This window comes from Ammospiza caudacuta, chromosome 1 (assembly GCF_027887145.1).
Source record: "Ammospiza caudacuta isolate bAmmCau1 chromosome 1, bAmmCau1.pri, whole genome shotgun sequence".
NCBI lineage: Eukaryota > Metazoa > Chordata > Aves > Passeriformes > Passerellidae > Ammospiza > Ammospiza caudacuta.
The window spans coordinates 44272817-44296799 of NC_080593.1; the positions used below are offsets into that span (position 1 = coordinate 44272817).

At 39.6% G+C, this 23983-nt stretch overlaps 1 protein-coding gene across 2 annotated transcripts in view; it reads left to right on the top strand.

Moving 5' to 3' along the window:
• Nucleotides 1-2154: 2154 nt before the first annotated feature.
• DNAJC13 (DnaJ heat shock protein family (Hsp40) member C13) overlaps nucleotides 2155-23983 on the top strand; it is a 56294-nt gene continuing 34465 nt past the window's right edge. For both annotated transcript variants that reach the window (XM_058820556.1, XM_058820564.1), the window contains exons 1-17: nucleotides 2155-2350; nucleotides 10045-10125; nucleotides 13892-13967; nucleotides 14457-14606; nucleotides 14950-14991; nucleotides 16084-16284; nucleotides 17341-17547; nucleotides 17633-17728; nucleotides 17868-17959; nucleotides 18762-18928; nucleotides 19027-19106; nucleotides 19186-19355; nucleotides 20173-20272; nucleotides 20524-20631; nucleotides 21133-21288; nucleotides 22019-22075; nucleotides 23332-23453. In XM_058820556.1, coding sequence (XP_058676539.1) covers nucleotides 10058-10125; nucleotides 13892-13967; nucleotides 14457-14606; nucleotides 14950-14991; nucleotides 16084-16284; nucleotides 17341-17547; nucleotides 17633-17728; nucleotides 17868-17959; nucleotides 18762-18928; nucleotides 19027-19106; nucleotides 19186-19355; nucleotides 20173-20272; nucleotides 20524-20631; nucleotides 21133-21288; nucleotides 22019-22075; nucleotides 23332-23453 — 1892 coding nt within the window. In that variant the 5' untranslated portion in view covers nucleotides 2155-2350; nucleotides 10045-10057. The remainder of the gene's footprint in view (nucleotides 2351-10044; nucleotides 10126-13891; nucleotides 13968-14456; nucleotides 14607-14949; nucleotides 14992-16083; nucleotides 16285-17340; nucleotides 17548-17632; nucleotides 17729-17867; nucleotides 17960-18761; nucleotides 18929-19026; nucleotides 19107-19185; nucleotides 19356-20172; nucleotides 20273-20523; nucleotides 20632-21132; nucleotides 21289-22018; nucleotides 22076-23331; nucleotides 23454-23983) is intronic.

The following is a 23983-nucleotide window of genomic DNA, read 5'->3' on the forward strand; positions in this document are numbered from 1 at the left end:
AAATAAAGCACTACCTGTGTCAGACACAGGTAATAACAAAACTGTCATTGACATTAATGGAGTGAGGATTTTGTTCACTTTCTTTTTAAACTAAGATAACAAACTTTTAAATTTGAGGTGTTAAAGACAGAATTTTTGTATTCCAGCATTTTCACAAACCCTTGGTTAAACAGAAAAATGAGATCCTATCTCTAAAAATATCCAGTAGTGTCATCTCACAAGAAAAAAAGACCAAGCGAGAATACTTTTTTTTCTGCACACAAGGTAACTTCACACATACTTCACAGTTAGTTAGTAATGAAATCCTGGTCTACTTTAATTTCTGAGAGATGTTGCACCATGTTGTACAATATCATTTCCATAACTTTCTGTCAGAACTGTTAAACACACTTTCCTTGTTTGCTTTTTCTCTGAATAATTTCAAAATTATTATTTCACTGTCTCTCAAATTTTCTTCATCTTAATCTGTGTCCTCCTTTTCTTTTATCATTTGTTTGCATTAGATCATAAGTTAATACCACTACTTAGGCAAAAGCATGTCCAAAAATAGAGGAAGACACAGTTACTAAAATACTAGTTTGAGCTGAATAAATATACTGAAATATAATCTGTGCTCTCTGATTAAAATCCATCCATGAAAACATTGATTACTACTTTGTTACATCAGTTTCATTATTCAAGTGTCATTCTTTGTTCCCCAGTAATAAACAGCTAACAAGCTCTTGCTTTACTTGATGTATTTTACTTACCTATATATTAACAATGCAAAATAAGTACTGAGAAAAAAATCAACACCCCCTGAATCAAAAAAACCCTCTGAGCCAACTAATCAACAAAACAAGAATCCACTCCAAAAACTCATCTATGCACTCAGAGAAACTCTTCCAAATCATATGACCTCCCTCTGAAATTAGATTCCTGCAATTCCTAGTACGTTAATAAAACATTAAATCTTTTTTTTTCCTCCCTTGAAGTTCTGTAACCAAAAGCAATTTATCAGCTTCCCTGAAGTAATATGTTATTTTCCCATCAGTGCTATTTTATCACAGTGCCCCAGATTCGGAGGACTAGATTTTACAGAAGAATGTCTGACTAGTATTTAAATATCTTAACCAAAATACAAGACAGTTTATCACAGAATATCCTGAGTTGGAAGGGAACCACAAGGATCATCAACTCCAACTCCTAGCCCAGCACAGGACACGCTGAGAGTCACACCTTGTGCTCAGGAACATTGTCCGAAAGCTTCTTGAACTCTGCCAGGCCGGTGCTGTGCCCACTTCCCAGGGGAGTCTATTCCAGTGTCCAACACCCTCTAGGTGAAAATATTTCTCCTGATATCCATCCTGAATGAACCTGCCCTGACTCAGCTACATGCTGCTTCTTAAGAGTAGATATGACGGTGAAAAGGATATTAAAGGATATTAAAAAAAAAATTAACACCTGTTGTTTCAGTATTTTTCACCAAAATAGTTAGTTCCACTTACAGTTTTTTCCTCTTTTCTCTCTTCATCTGCAAGACATTTATGACACTGTTTTAAGGGAAAGGCCATAGTATTCTAATCCAAATAATATTTTAAAATATTCAAAATATTTATGCCAATCAGTAGGGATTTTAAGGAGCTCGTGTTACAATGCTGCCGTCCGTAGTTTACATTTTTGGGAACCCTTGATCTGGTGCAGAATATGGGGAAGTTGACGGGGAGCTTACGAGTCCCGTAAGAAATCTGGAGGGTGGTTAGCCAACCACATAAATCAGTGATTCAGTCTCCGCAGCCTTCATGTGGCATTTTAACATGGCTTTTACAATCACGTAAGCACTGTGCACAATTAAACAGCGTGCTCCGGCTTTTTAACTGTTCCACGCGCCTTCCACGGCCCGGGGACGCTCGGGCAGGAGCGCACCGGTCACTGGCACCCCTGAGGCGACGCGCAAGGGGAGCACGACGGGCACTTTGCACCCCGGCGGCGCGGCGCCTGCGCACGGAGCCATGCCGGTTCCCGGCAGAATCAGGCAGGGCAGGGCAAGGGGCGAGGGTAGGAAGGAAGGAAGGAGGGAGGGAGTGCGGCGGGAAGGGGGAGGCAGCGCGGAGCACATCAGGTGACCGCGTCCCATGACGGCCCCGGGCCGCACGGCGACTGCGCCGAGGGGGCGGTCTCGCTGCCCGAGCTAAGATGGCGGCCTCCAGCGCCAGGCTCTGAGGCAGCGGGAGCGGTGTAGCGGCTGCCGCCCGCCCGGCCGGCCGGAGGGTGAGGGGTGAGAGCTCCGCTCCGTGCCCCTTCGCCCTTATCGCCGGGAAAGCGCATTGCTGGTGGGGGCAGGTCCGGGCAGCGCGGGCTCCCCGGCCAGGTAAATCCCAGCGGCGGGGGAGGCGAGGGGGCGGTGGCAGCAGCCCCCGCCTCCTTCCACGGTCCCGGGCTCTGCTCGGGGCCGGGCGGGCGGGCGGGCAGGGGGCGCGCCCGGCCCGCGGCGCCGTGCGGGGCGCGGGGTCGGGGCTGGGGCAGCGCTGGCTCTGCCGCCCGGGGGCTGATGCTGCCGCCGGCACAGCCCCGCTCCCGCCCCAGCCGTGGGGGCCTGGGGCTGTGAGCCGGCGTCCCCCGGCCCCAGCGCGGTACCTGTCAGCAGCCGCCCCAGCCCTGCCTTCGCTTCCTGTATCCGGGCACAGGAGAGGGCTGGGTTGCTCTCCAGCCTCTGCCCGCCCGGCGCTTTGCTCGGCGTGCTCCGCACCTGATGCGGCTTCTGTAGCCTCCGGGCAGAATTTGTCTTTTTTCTTAGAAGAGCATTGACGTGTCCATTAAGAAAAGACACGGTATTTTCCTCCTCCTGCCTTCAGATCAAAATACACATCAGGAGATGCTTTGGGAAATAATTTATGAAGGGTGGGAGAGATGTGGCAGAGATATGCTCTCACAGAGATGAGATTTTATTTCTTTTTTGAGTGCTAGCAGTGTGCCTGAAGAGCATGAGCAGAACTAGATGCACTTTTCAGAAAATCTACCCTTAATGCTCTTATTTTTCCAAGAGCATTTGATTTCCTTCCATGCATGCTTTTATCTTGCTTTTTGTTTTCTGAAAGTCAAAACAAGCAGTCATATTGGATGGTTTTCTGTCTGCGATGAGCTGCCAGCAGTCTTTGGGATAGATTTTCCTGTGGAGTGAAGCCTGTGCCTTCATCACGGTGCTTCTACTGAGGGCTGAGTTGTGGGCCATTAAAATGTTATCTTTGCACTTCAGTTTGGGAGAGAGAGGTCTTTTTTCTCTTTTCAGCTTGGTGCTCTCAAGCTGAGGGAGTGCTTGAGCATTCTGCTTGGGGGAAAACACAGACATAGAAGTTTATTCAGAGACTTCCTGTGAATGCACTCAATCTCTGCAGTGTGGCTGCTTTTGAAGTTAATGTGATCTGAAATTTGTTTTCTCTTTTTCTCCTGTGCTCTTTCACGAATAAGACTTGTGATGGTTGGAGTAGATGAAATTCAGTAGATAGCTGCTTTGTTTCATGCTACTTAGCACTGGTTAGATAATACTGCACTTCAGAAAATATTCCTGGTTTTAGAATTTAAGTTCTCTGAAGCTGAAGACTTTTTTTGTTGATTATTAGATTTGTCTGCATAGGCTACTTGCCTGTAGTGAGATCTGTTGGAAAGGAGGAGGCTGTTGAAGGGACTGCTAGTGACTTTGAGTTTCATTTTAGGATTGAGTTAGGAAGGTGGTTTACAAACAGTCTGATGAATAAAATCAAAATAACAGGACTGGTATTACAGATGTGAAAATTATGCTTGGTTCCAGCCTGCTTCAATTCATGAATGTGCAGCTTGGTCTAATTCCTGCCTGCTATAGGCAGCCAAGTGCCAGAACACTTAACTAGAAGTTACTGGCACCTTTCTATTATTTCTGACAGTTTTTTCCACTTGCAGCAAATACCTGAGTGTTTGGAGACAAAGTTGCATTTCTGTCCCTGTGTATTTTAGCCTTGTTGGAACACATTTTTTGAAAGATTTATTTTGTATGTATTTGTTGCTTCTCTGGGTGTCATGTGGCATTTTTCATAGTTTCCAAACACATACTTTCCTGAAGGACTGAATCACTTTGTATTTCCAGATTTTAAGTGATATGCTGAGGCTTGGTCTTTAAAGCCAGATCTGTTTTTTGTACTGTGGAGGTGACTTTGCTTTTAACTTGTTTGAAGCTCAGTAAGTGAAACTTACTGACTTAATAATTCTTCTGCTGGCATTCAACCATGTCTTGAAGTGTTAACCTTCAACTCCTTAGCTTCCTGATTTGCTTCCAAAACACTATTCTTGTGTCAAAAAAATTAACAACTCTCTTGCCTCACTAATAAAACAGAACATTATTCTGAAGAAATATGACAGGATTGCTAACCTATGACTGAAAGGAATATTTTTTTTCTTCCTTCCCTTAGTGAGTATATGCTTTTGTTCTGATACTCACCTGTCTAGCTGGTGAATCAGATTGGTTCACTGGTAGAGCAGAATGCTAATATAAATTTAAAAGAAAACCAGAATCTTCCACACTTTTTCTTATCCTTAGCACTGATCCTCAGTGAGGGAATGGGTCACCTGGAGGATGGGCTCTAATGTTGTCACTGTCATTTATGGTTGCAGTAAAGCTGGAATTCTCAGCCTCTTTCTGTCCTGGGGCACTGAAGGTGGGGTTGCTGCTATCACTGAGGCAGGTTGCATGTAGCTTCTTCTAAGGATCTGGCAGATCTTCTCTCTTTCCCCTCTTACAAAAAGGACTGGGAGTTCCTACACTGCAGATGAAATCTGTTTCACAGCTATTTAGGCTGTAGTACTTTAGGAGAAGAGTACTGTTCAAGGAAGAGGAAAAATTAATGCTTGTTAGAAAGAATCTGTCTGAAGGCAAAACTCTGCCACTTAGTGACCACAGCAATGAAAGAGGAGGCTGAAATGTAGGCAGCTAAAACATTTCAGTGCAGGAAAACTCACTTATTTAAATAATGGCTTTAAAGCTACAGAGGTGTAGATGACTGGAAATCAGGCTCCAGACCTTTAAGCTAGCAGGCAGGTGTGTAGAACCACAAAATAACAGAACCTTAGGGATTTTTTTAGTGCTTTGCTCTCATTGCTTTCCAGTTCACTCTGTTTTTATGCTCATACTATGTCTTCTGTCTCTCAGAAAAGTCCCACTTGAGCTTGCTATGACTCTCTGTGTAGTAAAGACTTTCCAGGAACTCTTGCTAATGTTCTTACTAGTGTGCTGGAATAAATTTTTAAAACAAAATCACAGTTTCTTATCTGTGTTTCTCTTCCTCTTTTGCCCAAGAAACTTCAGTTTCTTATCAGCATTTTTTTTACTCCTCCCTGAAGTAGAAAAGAATAATAATCCTGTGTGGGGCTCTGAATCCTACTTTGTTAAACCTTAGTTTAAAAAAGATATTGAGGCTTTGTAATAATAGAGAGATAATATAATCAGGAAAAAAACTCAATCTGAATTCTGCACTAAACTTTGAACCCATGTCCAAACTTCTGACTTTATTTAATAAATTGAAGAAAACTTATGTGTAACTACAGCTGTGCCTCTTGCTTTGATGTCTGCAAGGTCACAGCTTTTCTTCTGACTCCACAAGTGCTGGTTTGAGACTGACTTGTCTCAGTTTCCTGAAATAGATTGTTTTCCCAGATGGTAGTTTTGTCTACAGAATGTGAAATCCTGGAAAGTGGAAAGTGCATACAAGTTGAATATAGATTGTGTAAAAGGTCCCTTTCAACTCAAACTATTCTATGATTCTGTGTAGCTTAAACTCTGAGGCAGGGAGACTCCTGGAAGCAGTTCAGGCCCTTTAGTTTAAAGGGTTGCTATTTCTGGTACATGAGGCACTCAAAAATGTGGTTTCAGCTCTTCCCCTAAAGCTGTTTCACTGCTATTTACAGTACTACAGGAACCAAATAGGAAAGTATTGTTGAACTTCAGTCCTGTGAAAAAGCTGATTAAAATATCCAGGGGATATTTTGGAGAGTGCTTTTGTTAGGCTCCCAAAAGAAATTGCAAGTTGTAGACAATACTTTGCCTGCAGAATCCTTGGATAGTTTGACTATAGTCTGTATTCAGCATGCCCTCTCTCAACCAAGAAAGTCATGTTTACAAACTGCTACTTTCAAAGGAGTTTTTGCCTCTGCTCCAATGGAAATAGAACAACTGGGTGTTTCTCTAGTATCAAACCTTTAAAAGCCATCAGTATGGGAAATGCAATAGCTGTGCTGCAAAGTATTCAAAATAACCTTTGAAGTTGTGACTTCTCTACTCCTAGGTACCCCAGAGCATTAAGATGATTGCTCAAGTTAGTGCCTTACTGTCCTGGGGGCTCTTATGAGTGAGATAACAAATTTCACTCCATTTTTGTGTTAAGGCAGGCAACTTTTTAAAGGTCTATTGAATGGAGGAAGAAAAGGTAAAGGTAACAAGAATGTTGTCTTATTTTAGGAAATTAATATATAACTAAGCAGGCCACTATAGCTCACACTGACAATATGGCTAAACTTGGTTAATGGTAAAGCCTGATGTGTTCTGCAAAGTCAATGGTTATACTGCCTTAGGTGCTAAAATTACAGTGAATGACACTGTGGAGAGTACAAGAGAGGTGCCACACTGGTTCTGCTGGAATGAGTGAAGGAAGAGGAATTTCTTGGTTTCTTTGAAAATACTGTTGCCTTTGATATGAACTTTTTTTTTTTTTTTAATCTTGTTCTTACTGTGAAATCAAAGACAACCAGTAAATAATTGCTGGGCTTTACCACAGCAGCTCAGAACACTAGGCTATTGTTAGCCTTTTTTGTCTGTTAAACTGCTGGAAAATGTGTACAAGAATTAATTGTTGCTGGACTTGAGCATATATTGCCCCTGTGGTGGTCTTCTCAGTGGGAGGGATGGTTGCAATCACTGTCCAGAAGCACAGTGAATAAAGCATGAAAGTTAAATGATTTTAGTGATTTTCAGCTAAAAAAAAAAAAGCAGCCTGGTGAATTTGTTATTGCACTTCAGGTATGATACTTCATGCATCAGTATCCTGATCCTAGTTAGATGCTGTTGTTAAAATTTCTGGAAGCTGCTGGTAGCTCATAAATGAATGTTTCTTAGTTCTGTATTATTGGGAGTAGATATTTGCAACCTTGAGAACATCTTGCTTTAAATACTCTAGAGCAAGTGGTGTTCAGGTCTGGGAGACCTAATAGAGCTGGTCAGAGGAGTCTGGTATTGGTGAAACTGGAATTACAGATAAATAGATCTTTTAATCCTGTACTTAGTAAAGCTAGTCTTGTTATAAGCCTCTTATTTTATTTTTACTAATACTTTAGTCAATGTCAAGAAAATGGCTTTGAAAGAGGGGCGTGAAGATTGAGTATGTGGCATGTTGTTCTGAAAGATAACTTTGAAACAAAATTACCAGATCTAAAGTATGCTACTGTACAGTAAGGTCTGTGTAGTTTGGATAGAGTGTACTGTTTTGATTCTTATCCATGGTAATAATAATAACAGTTCTTAACCCAAGCAAAATGGGAACTTCAGGAGTAATCATAGAATGCTTTGGGTTGGAAAGGATCTTAAAGATGATCTAGTTCCAACCTTGCTGCCATGGGCAGGAACACTTTTCACTTGACCAAACAGCTCAAAGCCCCGTCCAGCCTAGCCTGGAGCACTTCCAGGGCTGGTGGAATGGAGTATCCACAACTTCTCTGGGCCTATTCTGGTCCTCACAATAAAGAATTTAATTCTAACATCTAACCTAAGCCTCCTGCCTTTCAGTTTAAAGGGTTAAAGCTGTTGCTCTGTCCTGTCACAACGTGCCCAAAGCCCCTCTCTGGCTTTCGTGTATGTCCCATTAGGTATTGAAAGGCTGCTCTAAGTTCTCCTTGGAGCTGCTTTTTCTCCAGGCTGCACAACCCAGGTCTTAGCCTGTTTCCATAGAAGAGGTGCTCCAGCTCCCTCCCTGGCCATCTTTGTGGCTCTCCTCTAGATTCACTGCAAAAGGTGTGGGCCAGGTCCTTCTTATGTTGGGAGCCGCAGAGCTGGACACAGTACTGCAGGGGGGGTCTCACAAGAGTGGAACAGAGCAGAAGAGTCATCTCACACAGCCTGCTGGCCAGTTTTCATTTGATGCATCTCAGAAGGTGCTTCTGGGCTGTGAGCACACATTGCTGGGTTGTGTCAAATTTCTCATCAACCAACACTTTCAAGTCACTTTCAAGAACTGCTTTCAAGCCATTCTCCACGGAGCTTGTATTTGTGCTTGGGATGGCCCAGCCCAGCTGCAGGGTGTTGCATGTGTCCTTGTTGAACTTTGTGAGACACAGACCCACCTCTCCCACCTGTCAGAGTCCCTTTAATGTCATCCCTTCCCTCATACCTGTTGATTGCAACACACTACTTGGTGTCATCAGCAAACTTGCAAAGTCCACTGTCCATATCCCTGACAAAGATGTTAACGCAGTGCCAGTTTCAGTCTCGACCCCTGAGGAATGCCACTTGTCACTATCTCCACTTTAACACTGAGCCATTGACTGCAGCTGCTTGAGTACAACCCTCTGGACAATTCCCTGTCCGATGCTGTTGAATATCCTGCCCTTTGTTTCCAAAAACTGGCTTTAGAGAATTTAACTTGCTACGAGTCATTGGAATATTAACTCTAAAAATTTGACTCGAACACTGAGTCATTGAAAGACATAAATACTGCTCTTCTCTCCTCCCAGAGGCAGTACTTCAAGTTTCCTTCAGTAGCTAGTGCTGATTGTGCTGGCTCTTCACCTGAGGGAAGGAATTCTAGAGTTCATTTTGAGCAGGTTATCCATTCTTCATGCTCATGACTCCATAACTGCTATAGCCTTTGCTCAGAAAGAAAATAACCTGAAGTCGTAGAGGGTAGAAATTAGCAATGAGCTAATGTTGCAGGTTGTCCATCTCAAAATAAGAAATCTTCCTTTGCCCAGTCAAGCAGAGTTAGATGAATGTAAAAGATAATGGGATGTTACTTAACTTTGAGTGGGGCACTGACTGGGATTGGGTTGTTTGAGAGTTGCTTCAGGCAAGCTGTGTTCTTGCAGACCAGTGTTAGTGTGTGGTATTTTGGGGATGCCACTGTGTTATTGGTGTGAATCTGAGGGTAATACCAGTCTTCAATCAGTTACAGGGAATCCTGATTTAACACATTTGAAAATATAGCTAATGCTGTAGCAGTAAATGGAGAGTGACAACTTCACTTTTGTACTTAATCAGGGAATGTCTGCTTAAGTTCCTTGTATATGCAATAACAGCATAGTGAAATAAGAGGGAGATTAATTTCCTAACTACTCAACATGCATTTGTTTCAGGCATTGAAAATAGTAGTGTTTAGAAGCATTCCTTAGAACTTAGCAACTCCTAGAGCAATGATCTACTTAAGCAATTATGGGGAAGTTTAACTAAATTCCTCTGTGTGTGTGTTTAGGGAATAGATATTCCCTCTGTGTGAAATAAGCATGTCATGATGTTAGTGGTGAGATTGCTTAAACTTTTACAGCATAGGAATGGTACTTAGTCAGTTCTTCAGTCATAATGCTTAGCTAGTAAGTTTCTCAACCTCAAGTTCTGATTCAGACTGGGAAACAAACGGTTCTATGTATCTGGTATCTCCTTACTGTTTATTTCAGAATTGCAGTAGAACTTTGGTTTAGCTAGAGTTACAGGTAGAGGTTACTTAAATAATTTTATATAATACAATTTTTGAGAGTAAAGCATTTTGGAGATGACATAAAATGTACTTTACTTTCACTTCACTTTTGCACATTCAAATTTGAGTGATTGTAATATGGAAAATATGACATAACTTACTGGAACCTGTTACTGTTAAGGAATAGCTAGTGTAACAAATGCAGTGGAGAAACTAATAATTCTTGTGCAACTTGGTCCAGGTATTGTTTGATAGACAAGTTTAAAAACAAAGTCTTTTTGTAAAAGCATATCAATGATTGGTGAACTTTGGTTTTAAATAAGAATCCTGAGTGCTAACAGGATGTCTCCTTTGTTTTCAGGTCTTGGCACAGAATGAATATAATTAGAGAAAACAGAGATCTTGCTTGTTTCTACACAACAAAACATTCATGGAGGGGAAAGTAAGTGATTTGAAGTTTGTTAATTTTGGCTTTTTGTTTTTAAAGTTTTGTGTGACATTTTTCCTCTGTTACTGGATTTAAGTGCATAGTTTTAACTTCATCCAAATGATGAATGAAAATTGAACTAAAGGCTCCTGCTGCTCAGTGTCTGAACTAAATGTATCTTTACTAGAATCAGTTTGGATTTGTAACATTGTAGTTTAGCTTTCCTCTGCTTATGTTCCCACACTGCAGTGTAGCTCTGAAATGGACCACCCGACCTCGTCAGGTTCTGAGCCTCTGAGCTAACTATATAAACCACTAAATTTAAGATGGAAATGTTTCTTCTCAGAATAGTTTTATGGAGGAGTAGTGTTTTATGTACTTTAATTCATGAGGATTACTAGTGTACATATACACTTAAGTTGTGTAACATATTATCTGTTAAACTATTAACTGGGATAATTTGAAGAATTCTGCCAATAGAAATTAACCTGATTTTAATGGGGGTCTTGGATCTAAAAATAAATTTTTGGTGATGCTTCTGTCTGCAAAAGCTTGGGAATGTCTAATAAAATTATCCACTAAGTTATCATAACTGATATCTGTTATGCTGTGTCCGAAGTCAGCTGTTACAGAACTTGATTTGGTATGTTCACCCACTGTCCCTTTTCAGATGCATAGTATCTCTGTAGAATGAGTTTTTCCTTGCTATCCAAAAATCAACATAACAAAGAGAGTGGGTTATCTGCACCTTGAGAACAGGAGTACTGCTTGATTCTAATGGTTTTATGAAGAGGTATTGTCCAAATCTGTTGTTTGATCAGTAAATTGAAACTGGTTGATTTTTTTTGTCTGACCCATTCATTCTATCAAAGACTGGGAGTACTGAGAAGGAAAGGAGAATTCCTCTCATTAAAGAGCCTGAAGCAAGCTCTTGAAGTTATGATCTTGAACCTTGATGGTAATGTTCTGGTACATTTATAGAATTCTTAAAGAACTTCAGGCTAAGTCTAAAGTCTAGAACAGATTTAGTTTAAAAATTCAGTGGTGTGTTAATTCTTTTGTAGTGAGGGGGAAAGAAGTATTTAGTAAGTAGTTGCCCCTTGTTTGTTGTAACAGAAGTTTATTTGGGTTTTAGTAATTTTCTATTTGAATTTTCTAGTCCACTCAGTTTGTAGTTATACATTCTCAGTATAATCTATGTATAACATTAAAAAAAACAGTAACTGAATGTGTGGTGCTAAATGAGCCTGAATCATTTTGACTACTCATAGAATTAGTCATTTTGAATATGGGCTCTGTGTGTCCATAAAGTATTTTCCAGTAGTGCACATGATGATGCTCCAGTGTTCTGTAGATCTGTAAAATTAACGAAGTTTTTTTTATTTTTTTTGTTGGGTGTGGTGGTATGAAATTGATCTGCCAGGTTCATTGTGATTAAAAAGATTTCTCCAGTGCTTTGAAATAACTAGTGAACAGGCCATTGCCTTTTCTTGAGTCAGAGGACATTTGCTTCAACTCTTCTCAAAACAGCCTGGGATTAGACGGTACTGCAGAGTAGTTTGAGAGATAATTAATAGTAAACTCTTCAGGTCCTTTCTTGTATGAATACCTTTCTTAAATATTTATAGGTGAAGTTATGAACAAGAGTAGGCCACATGTAAGAGCTGACTTCTGAATCTCCTCTGTTCATGAAACAAGATTTGGTTCTTCTGAATTTACCTAGGGAGAGGAAACAAGGGAAGTGGCAACTCAGCAAAACTGCTGTTCTGTGTTGTGTTCCTTATCCCAGCACATATTAAGAATGCTGGATAACAAATGCTTTCCAGATCTTGAAATGTAGGCTTGAGCATAAGGGGAGAAAAGGAAGGGGCTATGATGTTTGGAAGCTGATCTTCAGTTACGTGTAGTGGTTGCAAGTCCTTACTCTGCCACAAAGCACTGTGCAGCTCATAGTCGGCTCAGTAAGTAAACAAAACCTTGAGCAAGTAATAAAGAGCTTTATTACTTGTGGTATGCTGTTCTAAAGAACTTAAATGAGTTTTCTTTATAGGTCATATAAAAGACAGAAAAACCTATATAAATTGTGCAACAAGAGGAGAGGGAACAGTGTGTTTCTTCTTATGCACTAAGGACTGGAGCGTTCCTTGAGAGGCTGAATATAGTGGAATTATTAGCAGCTAGAGTAGCTTCAAACATTCTGCTTCATTACTTCATTACTTCCTTGACTTGCATCTTAAATAAGGAAATTTCAACTATGTAGAAAAACACAGATAGGTTTTGCAAATATGTTAAACATCCTTAAGGGGGCCAATCAGTTCAATACAGATGTTCCTAAGCTTTGAAGAAAATAAGCACTTGTTTTAATTCCTAAAGTAAACTCTGGGCCAGTAAAGCTTCAACTTGCACTGTTTTAATAATAATGGAAATTGGAAGGGTATTAAGTTTGTGAGATTGCCTGACTGTCAGATGGATGCTCTTGACCTTCCTGTTATAAGGGATATGTGAGAGCTGCTCTGAATATATTTGATGCCCATGCAAAGTTTGACTTTATACAGAAATGATGGTTTGTGCTGCAGACCTGTCAAGTGAGAGAGGAGAAAGGACTGCAGCACAAGAATGCAGAGAAGGATGGAAGGAGTGATCTGCTGGTTCTTGATGCAGTCTAACATGGCACAGATTCAGATTAATTAAGCATCTGGTTGCTAATATCTTTTCTAAGCAAACCCACGGTTTACCCAGAACTGAAACTTAAATTCCTACACTGAATCAGTTTTAATGTGGACAGCTAGCCAAAGTATTTTTATTTGGTTCAAGTTCAAGAAAGGCATCCATGTTCAGATGCTATTGGTTTTGTCAGAGAATACTTACTAGTACTGGCTCTGCTTCAGCATTGGCTTTTCTTGTTGGGCCGGATGGCTTCCAGATGGAAGCACCCTAGAACATGGCTTGTGCAAGTAATAAGCTATTATTAATAACCTGCTGTTTCAAACTCTGCTTAGTTATGTTTCAAAACTTTCAGATTCAGAAATATGTAAAGAGTCTTTGTTTGTTCAGGGTACATTTTGGAAATTATCTAGGAAATGAAGCCATGGTAAGGCTTTGATTTTGCACTTGATGCATCAAAATTCTGTAGCTTTAGCTCACTGCTGCTTGTGTCTGATACACTTGAAACACAAACAACTACCTTGCTATTCTTTAAGCCCTGTGACAGTTAACATATCTGTGATATCAATGTACAATGACTGTAGCTTTGGTGATATAAGTCTTTCTAGAGTTTGGTAGCTTTGGTTTCCCTCAAGATGGAGAAAATTAGGCTTGGCCATAGTAGTACTTTGACTTGGTACAGTATTGTGAACAGCTGTGTAAGTTGGATTTTGTGTTAAAACTGTTGGCTGAGACAGCTTCAGATGGATGCTTTAGACTATTGCAGGAATGGCTGTTTTTTTTTTTTCCCTACCTGTTTAGCCTTCTTAAAATTTATTTTGGTCTAGTAGTACCTTTCAGTGCAAGTCCATGAGTCTTTGATCCTGCCTTAGCCAGTAACTTAGGAAAAGGTATGCATAAGTAAATCTGTTTAGTAGTATTTAACTTGTACATCCCCTTTATGGATATATAGAACTGAAGAGCTTAACATGTTATAAGGGTAAACTGCAAGTTCCAACAAAGAAAATTCCATATCCATTTCCTAACAAAAACCTTAATGATCTTAACATCATTTTTGCAGTTCAGCATGGGTTTTCCTGTGACTTCTGGAGAAACTTAACATTATTTTGTATTCTAGGTATAAACGAGTCTTTTCAGTTGGAACCCATGCCGTCACCACATACAACCCCAACACACTGGAAGTTACAAATCAGGTAGCTGTCATTTTTGAAGCTGATGTTTGACATATGTCCATTATCCAGAGTGAATAGTGGCATTCAGGCTTAAGAAACCATCTAGTCTGACAAGATCTCAGAAAAGCCAGAAGGTGTGGCAGCTGTGTACAAAAGTACACATAACAGAAGGTCTGTGGCCTTTGCTAACTCTACAAATACCCAGTAGGGTTTTGTACTTTTAGGCAATTTCTCTTCCTTGGCCAGCAAGTAGTAGTTTGCTTTTGGCTGTGCTGTTCTGAAGGAACCAGGGTAAGTTTGATCACTGCTGAGCTGTGTCCCTGAAGGGAGTCAGGACACTTAGTTACTTTGCATATTATCCAAGAGGAAGCTCAAGCTTATACTGTCACGTAGTGTGCTAGCTGTCACATTGTTACAGCTTGGTTATTATAGGTTCTAAGGCGTTTTGAAAGGGGGAGATGTAGCTTTAAAATTACTAACAGTATAACCTAATTACTTTCCATTGTCTAGTGGCCTTATGGAGATATCTGTGGTATTTCTCCTGTTGGAAAAGGACAAGGAACAGAATTTAATCTCACTTTTCGCAAAGGGAGTGGAAAAAAATCTGAGACACTTAAGTTTTCCACAGAGCACAGAACAGAACTCCTTACAGAAGCACTGGTAAAATTTTTATTTTTATTTTCTTCAAGCAGGCAGTAAGTACTCAGTTACCATTTGTGCTAGTGTATTATGCTTTCTTGCCCTGCATACAAAGTAGGAAGGCAAGTTTTTTGAACTGTTATGTTAATGATTTTGATCTAGTGTCAGTTGGAGCAAGTACTGCATGATTTGTGAAGAGTGAGTAAAGGTACAAATATTGAATATATTAATTGCAATGGAATGGTGAGCCTTCTGAGGAGGCTTAATACAAGTCTCATAAAACAGAGTCAGCTTAAATGTAGACTTTCTAGATTGATAGGTTGTCATATTTGCATTCATTCACTGTTAACTTTTTTTAAAACAGAGATTCAGGACAGACTTCTCAGAAGGAAAAATCACAGGACGGGTGAGTGTCTGGCTTACCTGCATCATGTGCCACTTAAGGAAATGATCTAAAGACTCAGATTTCTGCTTTGTTCATGTATTTTATGCTTGTGCTATATGTGCTACCTAAAATAGCTTTTGTGAATTTGGATCTGAAGTCTTTGAGAAGAGAATGGAGTTTGGAGTTTGTTCAAAAGCAGTGGGAACCTCTTTACCAGTGGAATATTTGAGCTCATTTTTATTGGCAGGAGCCTTATACTTGTACATGGACTATGAATGTTACTGTTGAAATACAGGGCTGAGCTATGGGGAGTTCTTATCTGGAGAGGAGAAAAACATTGACTCATGTTACTCAATGTTTGCTTTACTTACTAATTAAATATTTTCTGCATAACATCCTGAAAATTTGATGCTTTCTAAAAGGATTTCTATAGGTCAGATTACAGACAAGATTGGCATTCACTGAATTGTGGTAATACAGCAATAAGCAATGCAGTCTACAGAGCTGGACTTCATATTTGTCCTTTGGACATAGAAGACAGCAGTACTTCAAGTGCTTCAAGTTACTTTAAGTAATTTAAAGTGTTTAATAAAATAAATCTTCAGTCATGAGCATAGTAACACTGCTGGAATATGGGGATCCCCTTTGTCTTATTGTAGTTTAGAACAGACCTCTAACTTTTGCTGGCTAAAGTAAGTTTGTATTTGTAATGGAATGTGACTGCAGGAGATGAAAAATTTTCACTACAGTGACAAACTTACCTTAACTTGATTTAATTAGCTGAATAATAGCATTTGGTGTAAATGCTATTTCCTCATATAACCACAGTGTTCAGAAGTCTGTGAGAAGACCACCTGCTGCAGCAAGAGAACTTACTTCCTTTGAGAGTGGCTCTTTTGGGATTAGGTTCTTGCTTCAACGTGCATTATTTAAGCTGTGACCTCCTTGTCAATTGTCAACTACAGCTACTTTCCTTTGCTTCATAGTGTTCTTAATATAGACAACAGCATTAAGGGAAATTATGTGATATTTTTAACTTACTAGCTAAGTAGAGAACTACTGCTGTGTAGTAAAAGAGTGTGCATAGATGTCTAAAAGTAGCTCTCCCTGCAGAGGTATAATTGCTATAAGCATCACTGGAGTGATACAAGGAAACCTGTGATTCTGGAAGTGACTCCTGGAGGTATTGACCAAATTGATCCTGCAACAAATAAAGTCCTGTGCTCCTATGACTACAGAAATATTGAAGGCTTTGTTGATATTACTGGCTATCAGGGAGGCTTCTGTATCCTCTATGGAGGGTTTAGTAGATTGGTGAGTATGAAATCAAAATATCTTGGTATGGTTCTTAGGATATTTATAGCTGCATATTTAAGAATGAAATTTCAACATAGTTGGAGCATACAAATATGTGCATCTTTGGGACCCAGTTGTGAGGCCTCATGGCTTAGGGACAGATCCTAAAAGGAAAGGAAATTAGTTAAAACATTTGAGAGGGTGTTGTATGGGTTTGGTTATGTTTTTTGGTGTGGGGAGTTTTGTGTGTGTGTGTATTGCATGTTTAAGAATTAGAAAGGGTGGGATATCTACTTTTTTAGGTAGTCAATATGAATGTAATGTGGATGTGGAATTTCCTGTCATTTCTTAAATTTATAATAGTGTGTTACTAATCTACCTAACTGATGTAGGGATTCAATTCAGAAATAGATTGATCAGTGATGCCATTGCCTCTTTAGACCTGTGATCTGATTACTTAGCAGCTTTTTGCTTAGGAAATGTTTCAGTGTAATATTGGTTCTAAAATCATGACAGGGTTTCTGTGTACTGTACTTCAAACAGCTGAAAGGGATTATTAACCATAAATTAATTCCTAGGTATGGCTACCTCAGTCTCTAAAATAGAACTAGAGGAGGGTTTCCATGTTGTTTGTATTTCAGCATGCTTTTCTTTGGCATAAAATTAGCAATGTATAATTGATCCTCTAGAGCTGCCCTTACCTTGAAGATCACTAGCGGTAGCCCCAATTGCTTCTCTGGGTCCTCACTCCTGCCAGGCTGTCAGGGTCAGTTGCCAAGGGTGGACAGGCAGGTCATGCAGACCATAACTTTAATGGCACACTAATGTGTAGCAGGGTATCCTTTAGGAATAGCTGCTATAGATTTTCTTTTTAAAGGCAAATGTAAAGTTAATAGTGGATCTCCTGTGTAATAAATACCTGTCTATACTGTGCACTTAGCAAAGGCCAGTCCAGCTGCTGTGAACATTCCCTACCATTAGGTATATAGTGGAGGGTTATTTCTAGCACTGTGATTTTCTTCAGCTGCGCCATAATTTTCACCTGTTAATTGTTTTTCCTGACAAAATTTGCAGCACCTGTTTGCCTCTGAGCAGAGGGATGAAATTATCAAGAGTGCAATAGACCATGCTGGCAACTTCATAGGCATCTCTCTGCGGATAAGGAAAGAATCCCTAGAATTTGAGCAATACTTGAACCTTCGCTTTGGGAAGTACAGCAATGATGAATCTATAACATCTTTAGCAGAGTTTGTTGTTCAAAAAATAACACCTAGGCACTTGGTAAGACTGTCAGACTGAACATACTTGGTTCCTGTTAAGCACTAAGTATTCTCTTTCCTAGCATGCCTCTCTCTTGTTTTACAAGGAACCTGTGAAAAGAATACTAGCTCTTACAGAAGCTTGCTTAGTTGAGAGGGATCCAGCTACCTACAACATTGCAACTTTGAAACCTTTAGGCGAGGTAAGTGCATTCTTTCTCACTACCACTTCTTCAAGTAAAGGCTCTAAAAGGGAGGAATTGATAGTATATGCAAGCTTTAATTTGTAGAGTAGCTAAATAACACTACTTCATGAATGTGATCCTTGTCCCTTATTTTCAGGTATTTGCAATAGTGTGTGACTGTGAAAACCCCCAGCTTTTCACCATTGAATTCATCAAAGGACAAATTCGAAAATACTCTTCAACAGAAAGGTAACTGGAGCTTCTGTGCATTACAGATTCAAATGGAAGTTACTACTGTAGCACTTCTAGTTCCTCAGCTTCTATAAATTCTGACCCTTGGGAAAGGTTAACTCAAAGCATTGCTGTTCTAGCAGTCTGCCACTTACAAATCAAGGTTTGTTACAAGAACTAAATCTCTCCCATTTACCTTCATCCCAACTTTAAACAAATATCTCCAGAAGTTTTCTGATGAACGTGAAAGGATTTGAACAGTTAGATACAGCCTGTTTCTCCTAAGTAATATAGTTCTGTGTTTGCTGTACTTGGTTAAGTAGTATATCTGAAACAAGGGAAGAAAGCACAGTCTAAGTAATATGGAAATGTGAAGGCTGTGAACCCTTTGAGCTCTCTGCTTGAGACAGTCTTAGTTGATTCTATTTAAAACAAGCAACAGAACAGTCCCTGAGTGCACTTGCAGTTGTAATACAGTCTAATCCTGCTAAGTGAGGTTTTGCAGAAAGCCCAGGGCTGAATTGGCTAACAACATGTGTCACTCATTAACAGATAATCTAGAACTGATCCCATTAGTGAAAGGCTGCAGCTGGCTATACTGGGTGTAAGTCAGCTCTCTCCCTACAGTGCATAAAGGAACACTGAAAGTTAGTGGTTTCTTCCAGAGGTGTAGCTGTTGGCAGTAGCATTAGTAAGAGATCCCAGGTATTGCTGCCTTTCATGATGTGATTTTTTTTTAGCCCCGTTTCTCCTATAATTTGTTTCTTTGGCACCACTTCTCTGATATCAATTGTATTTGTGTGTCATTGTCCCAATCCAGAGATTCTCTCCTGGCTAGCTTGTTGGATGGAGTGAGAGCCTCTGGTAATAGAGATGTCTGTGTGAAAATGACCTCCACACACAAAGGCCAGCGTTGGGGATTACTCAGTATGCCTGTGGATGAGGAAGTAGAGAGCCTTCATCTGAAGTTTTTGGCTGCTCCTCCAAGTAAGCTAATGCTTCTTACATGGGTTTATAGTGCTCTTTAAACCATCCAGATATTGAGTCAGTACTGTACACTCAACTTTTAATATGTCTTTTTCCAGATGGTAACTTTGCAGATGCTGTGTTCAGGTTCAATGCTAACATTTCCTACAGCGGAGTCCTACATGCAGTTACACAAGACGTAAGAATAGAACCTTTACCCATCCTTTTAAGATGTTGCTAATGCAGAAAGAAAGTAATGATTGTTATTTTTTAACCAGGGACTCTTCTCAGAAAACAAGGAAAAGCTCATTAATAATGCCATAACAGCATTGCTCTCCCAAGAGGGAGATGTTGCAGCATCTAATGCAGAGCTTGAAAGCCAATTCCAAGCAGTAAGACGACTAGTAGCTTCAAAAGCAGGCTTCCTTGCCTTTACTCAGCTTCCAAAGTAAGTGCAAAGTCTCTTCAAGCTTGGAAGTAGTAGATGAAAATAGGCCTTGAATTTCTGTTAGTAACTTTAAAGTGAGAAATGGAATTCCTTCTGAAGAGGACTGTAAGACTCTGTACATTATGGTTTTCAGTAGTATGAGGCTGCCACCAGGCTTTTGTGCAAATTGAGAATCCCAGGTAATCATTTGCAAGGGAAGCTGATTCTTCCTGTGCTAAATACTCTGTCTTGAGGCAAATACAGTTTAATGATTTTCCTAGTGGAATAATTTTTAACATGTACCTTCATCTGTCCTTGAAGTAAGCAGTTCTTCAGTCTCAAAGTATGCTGATGTCATTGCTATCTTCAGTTCAACACAAGATAAAATGGTGTCAGGAGGTTGTACTTCTGTAGTATGTACAGAGTGCTTGGAGTTTGTCTTAAATAACATAAGGAAGCGGAAAAACTGTCTATTGTTCTGAAAATGAAAGATTCTTTAAAATGTTTCTGACTAGGAAATATAGAGGAACTATAATATAGAGAATTGCAGGAAGAGTAACAAAAGCACTTTGTCTGAGACCTTTATAAATTTCAGTTTCTCTATAAATAGTATCCTGTAACTACACAGATACATCTTTATTTTGATGAATGTGCTTGGCATGTTAACAGTAAAGTCAGTATTTTCCTACCAGGAATCTCAAATTTATGAAAATATCAAGGTACTGGCTTGCTAAATGCAATAGGAGCAGACCCTTCTTGGCCACTGATTAGATTTCATCTTAATTTTAAGATTTTAGTTTCTTCTCTTATCTTAGTGGTTTTGCTTCTCTTTCAAAAGATTTCGAGAACGATTAGGAGTGAAGGTTGTGAAAGCCCTCAAAAGGAACAATGATGGAGTAACCCATGCCTCTATTGACATGCTGTGTGCTCTTATGTGTGTAAGTATTAAATTTCAGGTTCTTTCACTTTGGAATATGTGAACTTCAGGTTACTGAAAGATGTAGAAATAGGGACTGCCATTCAACTTGCAGTGTGTTCAGACATGGAATGACTTGTTTTACAGTGATTTCTTGCTGAACTTGAACTGAACTGAACTTTTTGTACGTAGAGAGAGTGGCTTTTGGATTACAGCTGTTAAGAACTGAGGGTTGAAATGTTCCTGTGTAGTGAATACTTGTTTTTTTTATAGCCCATGCATGATGACTATGACTTGAGGCAGGAGCAGTTGAACAAAGCTTCCCTTCTTTCTTCAAAGAAGTTTCTAGAAAATCTACTAGAGAAATTCAATTCCCATGTGGTAAGTCAAATTTCGGAAACAGATTTGAGCTTAAGTGCCTTTCCTAATTTTAATGAAAATGCTTTTATCATGCTGAGATGTATCTTTGAATGTATTTGCACCTACAGTTGAAAATACAGCTCTGTCTGGCACTGAAGTTTGTTCTAACTAAGATTGGATCTTGACAGGTTAGGACATGGCTGTCAATACCACAGATTTTGAATGTCCTGCAACAAATGTTTGCATGTTTAATGTGAAAACTGGATGTTTTTTTTAAGTAAAAGAATAGTGTAAACTCGAATTTGTGGGATTAAACTAGATAAAAGTATTTTGACTCTCTAACATGCCTTAGAAACCAATTATTTACCAGGGTAGTGCCATACTCAGAGTAATGGAATATTCTAAACCCATAGTTTTTGTTTACAGACTATTTTAATGCTATGACAGGGAAGAGCACCTTCAGCATCATGAATATTCTCAGACTGCTTTATCTGAGTTACATACCTGTCTTCCTAATTTCAGGATCATGGGACAGGTGCCCTAGTAATTAGTTCACTTCTGGACTTCCTGACATTTGCCCTATGTGCTCCATATAGTGAGACTACTGAGGGGCAGCAGTTTGACATGTTGCTGGAAATGGTGGCATCTAATGGAAGAACACTATTTAAGCTCTTTCAGGTAAGATTTACTTTTCACTATTATTAGAGGCTTCAGGTAATCAGTGAACATGAAATTTTTCTAGTTTTACTGAAAGCTGGATTTGGCTTCAGATGGTTAATGTGCCTAAATCTTTTCTATCTTGGTGAATGTTTTAGTGGCCTATTATTTTGCCTTCAGATATCAGATTGAGGTGATTATTCTATAGTGAAAGATACACCACATCATTGTAGAATAGACTGCCTAGGACCTGTTTCCAGAAACACAGTAAAATACCACTTGGACTTTAGGATAGATTCAACAGATGCACAGATCTTCCCCTGATTGGCAAGTTTTCTGCCTTTTTGTTTCTTTCTCTGTAAATGAGAGTTAAGAGTCAGAAAACGAAAGTAGCATCCTCTTCAGTAACAAACCTGTAAGGATTGTAGCATTTTTGGCTAAAATGTTAATGCCTTGTTACTGTAAAAATAGTATTTTCTTCTGCTTTTGATTAATGTCAGCTTGTGTCAGCCACTTTACTCAGCATTATTTCAGCTTTTCACTGCTGCTCAGTGCCAGGAATTCTGTCTGGGAGTTGCATGAGAGATGCTTGTTCAAAGATATAGGATAGGAACTCTTCTTAAGGCTAGCTTTCACAAAACTGAATTGGAAGTAGAACAGCCATGTACATTAGTTAAGGAAACTGAATCACAGATGATCTAATCTTCAATTTTTGCACTTGGATAATTTTTTTGTTAACATTCTGTTCTAGCACCCTTCCATGGCAATTGTGAAAGGAGCAGGTTTGGTGATGAAGGCAATAATAGAGGTGAGATCTTATCAATGTTAGCTGGGATAGCATGCAAAATATGTATTGTCTATTTTGGAAGTGCAATTGCTTACCAAGAGAAGTTTGTTTTATTAGCTTCTCAAAGTGGGGAGTGGGGAGGGGGAAATTGGAAGTGAGGAACAGAGCACCTGCTTAATTGTGAGTGGTTTAATATAGCAACTTGCTTTGTCTTACACTTGGGGGTTTGGAAAGCATGTGAGTTGGGACATTAGGTAGTGCCTTGCATGTCTTCATACTGCAGTCAAGATTTGGCTGTAAATGTTGTACGTAGCTCAGCCACATACCTCAGAGCCACCAGACTTCTGCATGTTGGAGGGTACTTCAAGGAGGAAAGGTCATATTTCCTGGGATGCATTGCCAGATGGAATGGGACTGGGATTAGTAAGCGGTAGTGTCCCAGAGCAGACTAGTGATGTCAGCCTCTGTTCTTGCTTTGGCTTTAAGTTTCCATACCACATAATGTATGGGCCAAGTCCATACTTTTCAAGGGTTGCTCATGATTGTTGCAGGGTGACCTTGCTAACTGACTCTTGACATTTTCTGGGTTGAAATTCAGGGCTTAAGTTAGTGCCTCATTGTATCACAATGGCTTATGCATCTGAAATCCATCTAGTACTTTCTTGGAATGGAAGTGAATGAACACTTGAAATAGAGGTATTCCAAATCTTCACATTTCCCTCTATCTACCTGATAATGTTAGCTGAAAGTTACTATGTTGTTTATTAAAAGTCCCGTAATTTAGAGGAGTAAAAGTGCTGCAAAACCTTTTTCTTATTCATTGCAACTAATGTGTCTTGAGTGAGTGGCAGTCTTACCCATGTGGCTGTCTAAACTGAACAGCAGCCATTAATCTTAAGTGGTTACTGTCAGCAAACGTCAAGCAAAAAGCAATTATGTGTGGCTGCCATTCTCTGTTTAATCCTAATTTATAATTGCAGTGTGAAAATGGTACTGCTACTACAACCTCCTGATGTATGATGGGAGACAGGCATCCTGCCCTCTTCAGTTACTGTCCTCATGGATGCAACTACCAGTTATCTGGTCCATGGCTTTACTACAGCATTGAGCAGTTGCTGTTGAGAACTTTCACTTAAAACCTATCATACTCTAAATTCTGGTTTTTGAATATTAGTTGGTATAATTGATGGTCAAGAAGGCCTTGGAACTTTAGACTGAGATAAAAGCAGCTTAACTAAGATTCTTTCCTTAGTAATAATCTTGCCCTATTTCCAAAGGAAGGAGACAAAGAGATTGCTACCAAAATGCAAGATCTTGCCCTCAGTGAAGGTGCCTTACCTCGTCACTTGCACACTGCTATGTTTACAATAAGCACAGATCAGAGGATGCTTACAAATAGGTATGTCCATTTCACTTGATATATCATGTTTAAAAAAAAATTTCTAAGTAATGGCCTAGCAAACATTGGGAGTTTAAGGAAGAAAAGTTGCAGTTCTTCAGGAGAATATTTTCTTTAGCAGCTGGTATGTTTTAGTAGGACAAGCTTCAGCTGAAACTGCAGCAATTTAATAAACCCTTGATTATTTTTTTGTTAACGTGGGTTTGTGTTGGTTACTTGTTAATGGCTCAAGTTTTGATTTTTATTTCTTTTAATTCATGGAAAGAAAAGGCAAGTAGAATGTTTGGAACTTGTAAAAAGTTTCAACTTGTACTGTACAACTGTTAAAAATGGGTGTGCACATCTTAGGCATCTTGCATGCAGTTAGGATCACCCATCCTATCTGAGAGAGAAGTTTCCTCACAGAAGTTATTCCCTGAAACAACAGTCAGTAGAACTTGTGATCTCTGAGAGTATGCTGTGGAGGATGAGTGATGATTCAATTAATTCCACCCAAATACAAGATTATGGAAGCTTTAGCTGTGAATTGC